The 15,581-nt window shown below is 40.8% G+C and overlaps 1 protein-coding gene across 1 annotated transcript in view; it reads left to right on the plus strand.

The window, feature by feature from the left end:
- The window catches only part of ush2a (Usher syndrome 2A (autosomal recessive, mild)), a 189,576-nt gene that overhangs the window by 141,033 nt on the left and 32,962 nt on the right, over positions 1-15,581 (plus strand). Inside the window, exons 65-68 of the mRNA XM_053420875.1 lie at positions 2,480-2,678; positions 9,818-9,925; positions 11,271-11,454; positions 14,393-14,550. Of these exons, the coding sequence (XP_053276850.1) occupies positions 2,480-2,678; positions 9,818-9,925; positions 11,271-11,454; positions 14,393-14,550 (649 nt within the window). The remainder of the gene's footprint in view (positions 1-2,479; positions 2,679-9,817; positions 9,926-11,270; positions 11,455-14,392; positions 14,551-15,581) is intronic.

Here is a 15,581-nt window from a genome sequence, read left to right on the forward strand (position 1 = left end):
TGAAAAATTAAGCCACATTTAGGGAACTGACATGTATACCTGCATGAAATTTGGTGCAGCTTGTTTGAATTTGAGAGGACTGTTGGGCCTTGGTGGAGGTATATGCTCCACTCATTGCCATTCTAGCCTATGCTATATGAATTCCTCCTCGATTTGGTCAGATGAAACTTTGTTGCTGTCCACATTCTACTTTTCTGTTTCTATGCTTCAGGAGGCGTTATATTTATGTCCGTAAATACACCGCGTTCCACATTATTATGCAAATTAGACTTTGCTCAGATTTTCCTAAATAGTAATGCACAGCCAGTCAGTATAATTTTCAAGTCATCAACTGTTAGAGTATAATTCAAATTTTATTGAACAACCCTCCCAATGATAACAGTATTTTTTTCAAAAATGAAAAACTCAAAATGCAGTGTTCCAAATTATTATGCAGAGTTTCTGAGTTTCAAGATATTTTATAGGTTGTAAAGAACTAAAAATTGTCATTTGTTGAATTTGCAGCATTAAGAGGTCATATTTACTGAAATCAAAAAAAGTTTTAATCAAAAACATCTTAACAGGTCAAGTTACATGTTAACATAGGACCCCTTCTTTGATATCACCTTCACAATTCTTGCATCCATTGAACTTGTGAGTTCTTTGATAGTTTCTGGTTTAATGTCTTTGCAGGATGCCATAATAGCCTCCCAGAGCACCTGCTTGGATGTGAACTGCCTTCCACCCACATAGATATTTTGCTTGATAATGCTCCAAAAGTTCTCAATAGGGTTAAGGTCAGGGGAAGATGGGGGCCACACCATGAGTTTCTCTCCTTTTATGCCCATAGCAGCCAATGCCCCAGAGGTATTCTTTGCAGCATGAGATGGTGCATTGTCATGCATGAATATGATTTTGCTTCGGAAGGCACGGTTCTTCTTTTTGTACCACGGAAGAAAGTGGTCAGTCAGAAACTCTACGTACTTTGCCGAGGTCATTTTCACACCGTCAGGGACCCTGAAGGGGCCTACCAGCTCTCTCCCCATGATTCCGGCCCAAAACATGACTCCGCCACCTCCTTGTTGACGTCTCAGCCTTGTTGGGACATGGTGGCCATTCACCAACCATCCTCTACTCCATCCATCAGGACCATCAAGGGTTGCACGGCACTCATCCGTAAACAAAACAGTTTGGAAGTTAGTCTTCATGTAGTCCTGAGCCCACTGCAACCTTTTTTGCTTGTGAGCTTGGTTTAGGGGTGGCCAAATAACAGGTTTAAGGACACTTGCAAACCTCTTGAGCATCCTACATCTTGAAGTTCGCGAGACTCCAGAGGCACCAGCGGCTTCAAACACCTGTTTGCTGCTATTCAATGGCATTTTAGTGGCTGCTCTCTTAACCCTACGCATTTGTTTGGCAGAAATCTTCCTTATTTTGCCTTTGTCTGAACGAACCCGCTTGTGCTGTGAATCAGTGACAAATTTCTTCACCGTCCGATGATCACGCGCAATTCTTTTGGAAATATCCAATGTTGTGATACCTTGACCAAGGTATTGCATTTGCTGCTTTTCAGCAGCAGAGAGATCCTTTTTCTTCCCCATTTTGCCTGAAACATGTAGCTTGCTTAATAATGTGGAACATCCTTCTTAAGTATTTTTCCTTTGATTGGGCTCACCTGGAAAACTAATTGTCACAGGTGTCTGAGATTGATTTCAATCATCCAAATAGCCCTGAGACACAATACCATCCATGAGTTTAATTCAAAAACTAAAAAATGAATGTTTATGACCCTTAAATCCAATTTGCATAATAATGTGGAACGCGGTGTATACATATACCATGTATATATACACATCTGTCCGTCCATCCCTTTGACGTGACTATAATATCTCAAGAACACTTTAAAACTTTGGTACAAATGTTCAGTTGTAGTTAAGGAAGAACTTTAAGAACACAAGAGATTTCTCTCAAATTTGGCACGAATGTTCAGTTAGACTCATGGATTAACTAATAAGACTTAGTTGGTCGATTTTCTTGATGTCCTGAAGTCTGCCTTTAGGAAGTTTCTTCAAATTTTGACCAGGGATCATTTGGACTCTTGGAAACATTAACTGATTAGATTTCAGTTGAAGTCAAAGTGACCTCAAATGAATCTGGGGAAAAAAAGTGGAATCTGGAAACTGCACAGGTTGGCAGATGCATACAAGCGCAGGGCCGTACGTTTTTGGAAATTTATTACACCAGCACCAAAGAAAATGTCTTCTGCTGTCAACAATGTTTTTATTACCTTAGAAAGAGGAGCCCTGAATCTTGATTTAGCTTTTTATTAGGTTGTGATTGAGTTAATTACATTCATAAATGACCACAGCAGAAATCCATCTGTTTTCAGCCTCTTTTATAGTCTGTAAAATGTGTTGTATTTTGGATTTTGTGCATGTGTTTCCCTCTGTTTGTATCTGTTTGTGTGAGTTGTCAATGACGTGTTTCTGTGTGTGTTAAGGTGGTGGCAGTCACAGTCCAGGGGGTCCCGGAGGGCGTACTGCCTCCGGTGGTAACAGCTGTAAGTCCGTCCTCTCTCCATGTGAGCTGGTCTGAACCTCCTCGTCCCAATGGAGTCATACAACGGTACCATCTGAACCAGACCCGTGTTGGAACCATAGTTACACACACAGATCAACCCAGAAATTACACTGTGACTGGTAAGATACTTGTTGTATCTATCTGCATACTTTTCTCTCCCGGTTTCTCCCTCTTTATCTTCTGCTTTGGTATCCTTATCATCATTTTCCTTTCCTCGCCTTTCTCTTATTTCTCTCCTATTCTTCATTATCACCCTTCTGTTTCTTTCTTTCTTTCCTGTCGTCCTCCTTTGATACTTCTCTTCACCTTTTGGTCTCTTCCTTTCCTTCTCACTTTTTTCCCCTTCCTTTCATCTCCTCACCTTTTCCCTTCTGCTACCCATCTTCTTCTCCTCTCATACACAACTCTACCTATCCTCCTCTTCCTCTCTTCTTGCCTGTCCAGCCCTCCCCATTTCTCTCTATACCTTTGTCATGTATTTATTTATGTATGCTTGTCTGTGGAAGCCATCTAATGACTGAGTTGACACCAGATTCCCGTCGTACTCTCTCTGGTCCAACCCCTCACACAGACACAAACATACCCACATGCACACAGAGGTGCACACATACATACGGACTTGAGAAAGCACAAACGTGAGAAAACAAACAGCACAACAAAATCAGTTTGTGTCCCAGCACTCTTGTAAAACACTCAGAAGTAAAGCAGGGGCACAAACCCAAGTGTTGTGTGGAGTTAATATAATGTAGATCTGCACACAAACATGGTGTCGGGACCGGGTGATTTGTGAGTGTAGTTTTATCAGCCCTGAGGAGGATCAGTGTGGCTGGCCCTCTGCCATCAGTGGGGGGGCACACACACTCACAAGCACATCTAGACACAAACATCCGCATGAAGCTCCGGTACACAAATGTTACTCATCTGTACAAGACCAGAGCAGATTAGACACAGCAGAGAAATAACAGCAGAATATATTATGACATAATGTGATCACACAAGACAGAACCAGACTGTTGTTTAGGACCAGAACAGTCCACTTAAAAAATATCACATTTCTACATAACAATAAGTGGTGACATCTTTTGAAGGGGAGACTTATTGGAGCCTTCACAGCTCCTCTCTGCTCGGTCTTGGACTCGGACCAGGCATCGGCTTTGCCAGTAGCCAATAGACTATTCCCATGGTGCCTGTGGTTGGCTTGCATGGTCAGGAGTTGTGTGCACACAAGCACATGTGTTTGTATGTGTAGGCATGAGGCAAAGCAAACAATGCCAAATAGAGATGGTAATGTGCTGTAATACTGTACCAGCCCCATGTGCCAGTGTAAGCAACCAGCATGCGTGTGTGAAATTCCCCTGTACCCCAGTGAGACACTGGAGAACCCTGCGTATTCAGCCAAAACCACGCTTAGACACTCTCTCTCTCTCTCTCTCTCTCTCTCTCTCTCTCTCTCTCTCTCTCTCTCTTTCTGTTTCACTGTGATAAAGGATGAGAAATCAACTTAAAATGCAGGTTAATCAAACAGATTCAGCGTTAGTTCAGTTTATGTTGACTAACAGGCTTTGAGTTCATTGCTGCTCGATTGGATTTTAATGGACTATTGGGCCTTGTTGTAGGTATGTGCTCTACCTATTTATATATATATATATATATTATATTTCGGCGCTATGTAGTTTTTATTCATCTTATCTTATGTCTGTCTTTTACTCATTAACCCACACATCCCCATGCAGGAACATACACACATATAGTACATATATGAACTCAAGGGTTCGTCTATGTTGTTCTTATTCAGTGTTACTGTAATGAATACCCACCAATAATTCACAGCTGTTGAAATACACAAACTGTTCAGTAAAAAGTGAAACAGAAATAGAGGTGGGCGGAGGGAGAGCAATTTCACAAAAATTAGATAAGGAGCCACCCAAAAAAAAAAGTGAAAGATGCATTGCTGACATATTTTGAGGAGTGAAGAAGAAAGGGAGGAAGGAGTGGCACAGATGAAAAGGTGGATGGATGTAACTAAGTGTTTTCAGTGAAATATGAACAGGAATAATTGCCGCGCTACACCCTCATCCTTAATGTTTAATACGCCATTATTCATCTTCTCTGCATCTGTGCGATGGATCTCACCACTTTCAGAGACAGACACTCAACGAGCTCACACACACACTCAGTCACTCATACACAGAAACTGGAGTAATGTTCTTTTTTTTCTTTTAGCCAAAAAATGTCGATCTAAGAGTGAATCACAGTGTTGTAACTTGTGTGATGTTATGAATGGCGTATCGGTAGGGCCAAAGAAACATTTATCAAGACAACTTTTATTCATTCATGTGTATCACCCGTGATAAACCAGTCAGTTTTATAATTTTAAATTATGAAACAGAGAAAGTAAAACGATGCATTTAATTGAGAGGACCTGTTGCTTTATATTGGAGGTATAGTTCCCAAAATTACAATCTTTAGGCTTCAAGCACCCAAGTAATTCAGATATTTTAGACATTTTTGGTTTTCTTTGGTCTATTAAATGCAATTTTTGACATGCAATAAGGATGCAACTGTACCAGTGCAGGTGTGGAGCTTCAATAAGCATTGATTCATGTCTCTATGGCCCTAAAATCAACCTTTACGTAAAGAATAGTGTCGCTGCTTCTAACTGGTTATCTGGTGCCTCCATGATGTCAGGATCTAAAAATATTAAAAACAAATGTTGTTGCTTCTTTTAATAACCTGTTTATCAACATTTGGCCTCAGGAGAAGCAAGAAATAGACTCTTATTAATGGTGGTTTTCAAATTTGTGAACAGAGACACTTCACTGAAAGAATTAAGCACTACTGTACAAAGACACCCCATGTGAATCGATATTAAGTATTGCTATCATTAGCTCACAATGAATTATTGCCTGCAATTATATAGATTATGGCATTAATCATGTGTTTAATTGGTCTTTTGTAGGCTCATTATTAATTCAGAACAGCAGGGAATAGAGTATGTTCTTTTATTTATTAATGCCTTTCCCCCACAGTCCGTGCTCTGATTGGTCCATGGTATAGGTGCAGGCATGTAGACACGGGAAAGGAGGAGAGGTGATATAAAAAACAACCGTTCTTATCATGTATAGGTTCTGAATCTGTCAAAAGTGTCAGTGCTACACAAGGAGTTTTACCCAGTTAACAATCGCACTCTGTAACTTGTAACTTCCATGTTTGTTTGAAATACTTTGGTTCATTTTACTCAGCTGTGTCGATTCTGTCAAAACTCTTTCTCCTGTTCAGGCCCTAACTCTGTTTCACCTCTGTTGTCTTCATGAAGGAAACGGACAGAGATGTAGTCAGAGAAGAAGATAAAGGGAGATGATTTTTCTCAGGGTCAACGGATGAAAAGAGACAAAAACAAACAGAAATAGATACTGTACATATTTTCATATTTACTTGTAAATTTAAGACGAAATATTTTCCTCTGAAAATACTAATGGGATTAATATAGTACTGAATTTTCTTTTCATTTGAGAAATCTAGCTTCAAAATTTTTATTTTAGAAATACATTATTAAATGATTCAACATAGTTGAAATAATAATTTAAGCTCTGCATCTCAACCCCAAAAATATAGACACATTCATACTATATTAGCTATCTGACTTCATCTGTTTGTACAATCTAATATATTATACGTGTGTGTGTGTGCTTGTGCGTGTTTGTGCGTGCGTGCGTGTGTGTGTGTGTGCGTGAGAACCTGATCTCATTGTTCCATTCCAGACGGTCTCTGCATTAGGGAGCCACAGACAGGAAGTCAAACTCTTAATTATTTAGAGGAGGTGTTATCAAAGCTCTGTCCTAACTCTCTTTCGCTCTCCCTCTTTCTGAGTTTTTTTTTCTTTCATTTTCTTGCTTGTTCCTGATGCGTCTGTTCTTTCAGTTTATGGCGCAAGTTGTTGTTATTGTCTCTTCTCCTTTTCTTTCTTCGACAGAATGTCTGCTCGCTCTATCTTGTACTCCATTGCTTATTCTCATTCTCTCTCACCCTCTTTCATGTCTTTCTCAGCTGACCTCAGATTCTCTCTCTCTCTCTCTCTCTCTCTCTCTCTCTCTCTACTCGTATTCTCTTGCACCTCATTCCTTACATCGCTTTCTCTCTTTCTCTCCCTCTCCTTCTCTATTTGTGTGTGTATCAGCTAACTGGAATGGCACTGCGGCCTGTGCCCACCATCCGATCATATTCTCTAATGCACACAGGACTCAGCAAACTGTCAATAAAATACTGTTTCAAATCAGTTATTTTTACTGCCCCGCAGCAACAAACTCTCTTACACACACACACACACACACACACACACTTACATACTGTTGAGGTAATGAAGTCCACAAAAATTCTCTTGTTTTTTGTTCTTTTCACCTGGAAACTTTGACTCTTTACTTAAATGTAAGCACCAACTTTTTACTCTCTGTCCGCCAAGGTTTCTGCTTCTCTCTCTGTCTTATACACAATCACTGACCGACCTCCACTGGGTCCGGCTCTTACGATGACAGTTACAGCCTGGTTTTACTCCGTGCCGGTGAGCCGCTGGTTGCTCACATGAGAACGCCCTACACTGGTATTTCACCTCCCGGTGATCACTGTTAAAATGATCGAAGCTTCCTCTGTCTCTCGGTAATCAAGCAAATAACAACACATGCATGGTATGAATGGTTACATGCAAATTTGGGAATATGCACACGCACACACACACACACTTACAGTTTCTCTCCTTTTCTTTCATTCAACGTGCGCACGCACGCATGCACACAAACACATACACACACTCCATTGTCGTCTTGGTGGTGTTTCTCCAGCAGAACAACACTGCCCTCTTCAGGTGGAGTGTCAAACATATCTAAAACACTTCAGAGGTGTTTGTGTGTGAGTTTGCATGCATCTGCATATGTATTAGATGATAAGTACAATTGTGCTTTGTTTAATTCACATTGAGGATGGTATGACATGGAGTGGTTGGAGAATCAGCAGATAGTTCAGATATTTTTTGGGGTCAGTAAGACTCAGTCTCTGAGTCTGTGCTCTTTTCATTAAAGGTACAACAGATAAATCCACTTTTACAAGCATATCCTTTGATCAGTCAGTAGCACTTCCCGAACTAAATTCTAGCTGCAATTAATATAGGAGACAAGTCATTTTTGGTTATTTAGTTTATGGCCACATTTTAATCAGTTCCGAAGCCATTGCTTCATGTCTTCCTTTCGCCATAAAGTTGTCTACTAGCGGTCTGGGGTCGAAGTATTATGTCTGCCCAGCTCTGAGTCTCATAGGGACATAATGTCTGTCTGTCTGAAAATGTACTGAAGGGTAAGTGCTTTATTCAGTGTTGCAACAAATGACATCAGTTGCAGTGTAGATATCATTTACTCTGCTAGAGTGCACACATGCATATACACACGCTTAGTTGCACAGTTAAATAGTGTAACAGAGCCTTACGCTTCCACACTAGTACTTTCGTATGGCTGGCAGATTTTCTTTATTTAACCCGAACACAGGGCAACATTGTCGGAACATTTGCACACACACACACACACACACACACACACACACACACATGCACATTGATCAGGGGTTGGGTTAAGCATGGCAGGCTGCAAGGCATGTTAAGCAGGCAAAGCAGTAGAAAGAGACGTGAGGAAGCCGTGTTGAAACCCTCCACTGTGTATTAGTGGTGCCTGTGGGTGGGTCTGTCACCTTTTGAGACAAGTTCAGACTAAAGGCCGTTAAATGGAGATAGTTTGTCTTCATTTAATGACAAAATATCACAAAAAAACGTATACATTTTTATTCAAAGAAAGAAAAAGGTTATTTTTGGTGTGTGAGTACATACCTATGCATGTGTTCGTGCATGTGGGTGTATGTTCGCTGTCGTCAACACAGGATAGGTAGTTACGTGTCTAAGCCACAGCAGCTGAGACACACATTAGGTGTCCCAGTCTGTCTTTCAAACTCCAAATACACACAGCAGGGAATAAAAATAGATCATTTATATTATTGGCAAAATCATATTTAAATATTTTTTATGAGAGGTCATTTTTTAACGCTAAATTATAGTTGCCATACTTTTATCTAATCCTGTCATGATATCATGTGGTAGTTAAGAGTCCCCCACTGCCCTTCGTTACTAAACATACAAAGGTAGAGCCACTTCTCTTTTATTTGAAAATAGCTTTTTAGTAAGTATTTTTAAGCCTTTAGTAGATATTTTAAAAATTGTATATAATCCATCAGAGATCCTTAATGATATAAAATTCGTATTCCCTAACCTAAAATAGTGCAGAAAAAGCAGGAATAAAGAATTCCACACAGTGTATTATGCAGTGCCAAAGACAGTTTTTGCAGTCATCCTTTTTGAAATAGGAGTTTCTCTCCCTTCATTTTCCTTTGAATTTGATTTGTAAGCTGTTGTAGCCTGTCAGCTAAGTGAATGACCATAAAATATCCAGTCAACCCCCACAACAGCATTAAGGATTTGCATCCACCCAGTCATCCTCATCCATCCACTTTACATTAGGAACCAGGCTGGAAGCATATGTGAAGGGAAAAGCCAGAAACTGGTTCTAACTTAAGTTAGAATATGTAGAATACTTGAGCAGCTTTCAGTATTTAAATCTTAATATAATACATGCAATATCACACCCAAATCAGAGTTCCTGTGGTTGCAGTTAAAACACCATTCAGTCCCTATGTGATTTCTTTTAGACTGCATAGCAGGTGCCTATAAATAAATCATGTCTGGACGCTGTAGCCTAAACGCATACCAAGGTATCATAATTATCATAGATCAAAAGCTGATGACATTACAGCGTTGGACCGGTCCTATCCCATGTCAGTTCCGCGGCTGCCCATCTTTACGTTGTTTCATTATTGAGTTATGGCATGCATAATTTAACACCGACAGATATGGATCCATCCGTTGAGAGAGTGTGGAAAGAACAGAGGGAGGGAGAGTGATACAGAGAGAGAGAAAGAAAGAAAGCCGTCAGGAAGCGAGCGATTGATACGGGCTGGGAAGGTTTTCCCTCCATCTCTCTCTCTCTCTTTCCCTCTCCCTCTCTCTATCTTTTATTTCGTTTATCTTTTCTTCCACTTTGTCTGTGAACAATACACATCCCTCCGTCCATTTCATTTTATGGAAACTGTATAGTTGTGTGTGGTTAATTGATTATTGATCATTGTGTGATTTTTGTAGTGTATATTAATACACGTTTGTGTGCCACAGGTTTGCTGCCATACACAGACTACAGTTTTGTCCTGCTCGCCTGCACAGCTGTCGGATGTGGCAGCAGCTCACCTTCCACAGGACGCACACTGCAAGCCCCGCCTGATGGTATACGCACGCAGGCACACATGCACATTCTTTTTGATACATATAGGTTCCTTTAAAAACTTATTTCTAAATATATAATTGGATCATTAAATAGATCACACGTCCAAATCAATATTAACACTTTCACATCGTGTTTTTTATGATATGTTTTTTTAATTTTCTTAGATTTCTTCTTTTAGCTATTTTCCTCTTCCTATCCACTTTTCTCACTTCTCTTCTCTCCTCCCGCTGTTCTCCTTTTTGAATCCTCCCCCTCTTATGTCCTTCTTGGGTCTCCCTTTACCATATCGCCCTACACTTCACCTTTCTCGCTCTGTCTCTCCTCTTCCTCACTGTTGGCAGTGGAATTAAGCCTTGTTTTGTTTTTCCTGACTAAAATTGCTTTATGGATTTTTATTTATTGAAAAACCACAATCATGATAATTTTTCCTCTTTTCATCCACTTCTCTCTCTCTCTCCCTGACTTTGCCTTCTATCTTGTCTCACTCCACTGTTCTGATCTTTTCCTTCCACATTAGTTTTCTTATTTTTCCCATCTTCCTCACTCGGCTTCTTTTACATATTGTTTCTCCTATTGCACATTTATCTCTCCTCTTCTGTGTCAGTATTTTTGCTGTTTCTTTTCCATTTAAATATCTCATTCTTTCCCTTTGTGCTCCTTACTATTGGATCTTTTGTCTTTCACTCTATTTATTTTTGTATGGGCCTTTTATTTTTTTTATTCTTTAAGCACCTCCTCTCCTCGCTCCCCACCCTTATCCTTGTGTCTCAATGTCAGCCACAATGCCACCACATCATTTTATCTAAAATATATCTGTCTGTGCCATTCGAATTAACATATTTGCTACATGTTTGTGTTTTTCTGTTGGTAAACAGTAAATAATTAAAATGCATTAAATTAAAGTCTTTTGTGTCCAAATAATTTAAATTGTTTAATATTTCTTTTCCCGTGCTTTTGGTGTATTCTAGTCACAGTTACAATTAAGTGTTGCCTGACTGATATAATAATCTGCTTTGTTATAATAATATATATAAGTGATCTAGGTCACAAGGCATAATTCACTACTCGATAAGTGAGGAAAAATACTCTAGATTTGCTGTTTAACACTTTGGTACCAGCAAAGAAAAATACATTCACAGTTCACGGTTATAATAAAAGTCATAATAAGAATTTGATTGATTAGAGGAAAGAACTTATGCCATATACCAAAACGTATAAAGAATACAAAACAAGAATGCACATGATATAAGAAGAATGTAGTAATAATATAATTATAATTATTTAATATTTAATTAAAGTCCTATTGCTCATGCCCTTCTCTTCTTCCCCTCTTTGCTTCTCTAGGTGTTTGGTCGAGGCCCAGACACTTGATAATGAACACATCTACAGTAAAGCTGTACTGGGATCAGCCGTCGCAGCCTAATGGACATATCTCCCAGTTCAGACTTAAGAGAGACGGTCACACTATTTTTACTGGAGACCACCGTGACCAGAATTACACTGATGCTGGACTCCTGCCAAACCGCAGGTGGACATAATGCACTCCCACGCTTTTTACACACACACACACACACACACACGTGAATGCAAACATGTCCTGAAGTGTGTGTAGAAGCCGCACATGCATAAACACACTTCACTTGTAGCTTCGTAATTAATCATTCCTTTAATTCCAAATTTTTTCCCATTTGTGCCTGCACATGTGTGTTTGTGTGTGTTTATATCAGGGTCACCCTGTTTTGAAAGCTCTCCTATTGTCTCTCTCTCTCAGGACTGCACTCTGTATATGTCTGTTTGTGTCATTTAATGAGCAAATATTTGACATAGCAATGACAGACGCAAACATTACCACACACGCACATGCATTAAAATCACAAATCAGATCTGGCTTTTTGCTTACAGACAGCACTGGAGCGTAGATTTTATTTATCTGTTTGTTTTCATTTAACCTTTACTAATCCGTGTCTTTTTTCCTAAGATGGATTTTCCATTTTAATTATGGGGGTGTAAAATGATACCCTCTCTCTCCTCACCTTTCCTCCTCTTCTGTCTTTCTCTCTCTCTCTCTCTCTCTCTCTCTCTCTCTCTCTCTCTTTCCTCAGCCCTCTCTCACTCCGCTGCCCTCTCTCTCTCCCGAGACAATTTCTCTTTACCCCAAATAGAATTCTCGGGATAACACCCTGCAGTACTCCAATCTCCTCTGTGTGTGTGAAAGAGAAAGAGAAAGGAAGGGAGGAAGAAGATAGGACTGTATGTGTGTGTGACGTTTAATTTTCCCTAATTCCAGATAGTCTGCCAGAAGGCATTTCCGTCCCGACCCTTCGCTTCTCATCACTTGTCTCGCTCCCTATTCACTTCTTTCCCCTCTCTCTCTCTCTCTCTCTCTCTCTCTCTCTCTCTCTCTCTCTCTCTCTGCCTCCCCTCCTGTCCTTACCCTCTTACCTCATTCCCTTCCTCCTTCCCTTCTTTTCCCAATTTAGTCCTGCACCAAGAATTACACAGGGAGCACCGGCCCCATTATCCAGGCACACTTGTGTGTGTGTCTTGGCTTTCCTGTGTGTGTGTCCCCATGCATGCCTCTTTGTGTGTGTGCATGTGTCTGTGCGTGAGACTGCTCAAAGTGGCCATTGATTATTTATGACAATGTTGATTAGCTGTCACTTTGCTTCGGCAGCCCAGGAAGTGTCTAAGATGACGAGAGAATTAACCTATTCCCTCTGGCTGGCCCCGCAGGACACACACACACACACACACACACACACACACACACACACACACACAGTCAAACAGATGCAAATGCCCCACTCATCAATTACCTACCTCGCACACACACAGTATTTTACTTTTGATATCCCAAGGCGGTGTTTACATTGAAGTAAATATCTTGGAGTGATGAAGTGTTCAAATTCATTCTCCCAGTGAAACCTTATGCCATGATAAAATTCTCACCCTCCATCACACTCAGTCTCTCACTGCGTCGCTCTCTTCCTGTCATGATCTCTATCACTATCTCTCTTTCCTTCTATCTCTCAGTTGGTCTCTCAGTGAGGTGCATTTATTTATGTGTGTGTGTGTGTGTGTGTGTGTGTGTGTGTGTGTGTGTGTGTGTGTGTGTGTGTGTGTGTGTGTGTGTGTGTGTGTGTGTGTGTGTGTGTGTGTGTGTGTGTGTGTGTGTGTGTGTGTGAGAGTTACATACTGTATGAATAGTTTTAACACCTTTTCTTGACTGCATTCTAACCCAGTGCAGATGTGCTAATGGCCTCCTGTTTAAAACGCCAGGCGCAGGAACAATAACCCGACGCTGCTGCCTATTAATGCATGTGTGCCGGAGTTTATAGCAAATTAAAGGCTTTTAATATTAAATGGTGGCCCACTTACACAGCTAATGTAAGCTTTAGCACCAGCCAGCCACACGCTCTTAAAAGGGAAATCTATCTTATGATGTCATGGGCGGCTGAGGTACAGAGTGGATCGAGAGAGGCAACAAGACAAATGAAAGAGAGAGAGAGAGAGAGAGAGGGAGAGGGAGGGAGGGAGGGAGGTGAAGGATGGAGAAGGCAAAAGATTGGGCCTCAGGTGTAGTCACTACATCAGCGCGCGCACACACACACACACACACAAAGCCGTATGGACACACATTCCTGAAGTTTGCAGGGGACAGTGGTTTCATTGTGTTCATCTTTCTAGAGTTGTGTGTCTACAGTTATTTCTCGATATTCTTTTGGATTTCTTTTTTTTTTATTAACATTTATCCGAACTATCTGCGATTCACAACGCTGAAGCTCATAAGTCAAAGATTTGTTGTAGATATTGCCACGGATCATTCAACTAACTCATTAATAATGAAAGGTCCATAGCAAAGAACAACCTGCAACTGCAGTCAGTGCACTATGTGGTGGTCCAGGCCAAATACAAAATGATCCAAATAGAGTTTAATTGCCATGATCAGGAAACAGTTTGAGATGATTTTAACTTTGTGACATGGTGATGAAGAAACTGTTAGAAGATAAGGAAGTAGGCTGTAGATTTCAGACCATGATTGATTGGTGTTAAGGGGCTCAAAGTGTGCCAAGAGAACATTCCCCACACCATTACACCACCACCACCGCCGTGCGTGGGCTGTTGACACAAAGCAGGCGTGGTCCATAGATCCATGCTGTTAGTGCCAGGCTCTGACCGTGAGTCCCTCAGTAGAAATCCAGATTCATCAGACCAGGCCATTTTTTTCCAGTCTTCGTCTCAAGACCTCAGATTCTGTCCTGGCTGACAGGAGTGGAATCTGACGTCTGCTGTCGTATACTCCATAAGGTTTGATGTTTTCATTCTGCAATGCTTTTTCTACTCGCCCCAGATATAACGAGTGCTTATCTGAGCTACCTCAGCCTTTCCTCTCACTTCATCATCAACAAGACCCCTCTTTTAAAATCTCTTTGCTTCTTTACCCCTTTACCCTTCCATCTCTTCAGGTATGTGTATGAGCTGGAGGCCAGTACAGGGGGTGGGACCGGTGTGAGTGACAAATATGTGATTCAAACTCCAGCTACGTGCCCCACTGGGATTCCAACCCCCCACAATGTGACAGTGTCAGGCCCCCGCACCATCTCCCTAGCCTGGACCCCTCCTGGTGAGTAGAGATCTAAATGGGATGGATGAATGAATGGATGGATGGATTGCAAAGCCTTCGTTCAGTTTTAACATTCAGCAGGTACACATTATAATTCAGACATTTAGGCTCAACAAGTATCTTCACTTTATCATGGACACTCTAATTTGTGGTGGAGCACACAAAGAACCAGTGGATTCCTCCACTCTCACTAGTGTTGTTTTGAAGCTTCATTAACCAATAACTTCTGTTAATGACAGCACAAACTCCAGATGTTGCCGTTGCATTATGGGTAATTTGTGATCATACTCATTTAAGTGTTTCAAATCTGTTTTGAAATGCAGAGACTGCATTTGAGTTAACAGTCTAACTGTACAATACAATAAACCCTATAGACTGTATATAAAGGTGGACGACAGGACTGCACCCCAAATGTGAAGCCAAGGTGTCTTGATCGCCCCCTGGTGGCTGGCTGAAATGAAGGTCATAAACCCTGCCTCCTCCATGTTCATGAATGAGACACGGATCAAACTATAAAGCCCATGTCAAATATTTTTTTCTTAAAGATGTTTTTTATCATTTTAAGTTGTTCTTACAACACTTAATTTTTCTGGTAAGTTTGTTTTTAATTAGTTATTGTGGGTTGAAGTGGAGAGGCATTGTCCATCTTTATATACAGACTATGATAGACCCACAGAATAATAAGCATGAACCAGAAACTGGAAACAGCTACATGTGATACATATAGTGTCAAAATTCTATATCAAACTTGAGAGACATTTTTTTCCTACATGTGAATAACTTCATCAGACTGCAACCAAGACCCTGACGAGTAGTTTTCCATGCACCTTCTGGCCTCTCAGGACCTGGACACAAACACACACACACACACACACACACACACACACACACACACACACACACACACACACACACACACACACACACACACACACACACACACACACACACACACACACACACACACACACACACACACACACACACACACACACACACACACAGGCATACATGAGCATACACTTCGGGCT

This window comes from Pleuronectes platessa, chromosome 1 (genome assembly GCF_947347685.1).
Source record: "Pleuronectes platessa chromosome 1, fPlePla1.1, whole genome shotgun sequence".
Taxonomy (NCBI): Eukaryota; Metazoa; Chordata; class Actinopteri; order Pleuronectiformes; family Pleuronectidae; genus Pleuronectes; species Pleuronectes platessa.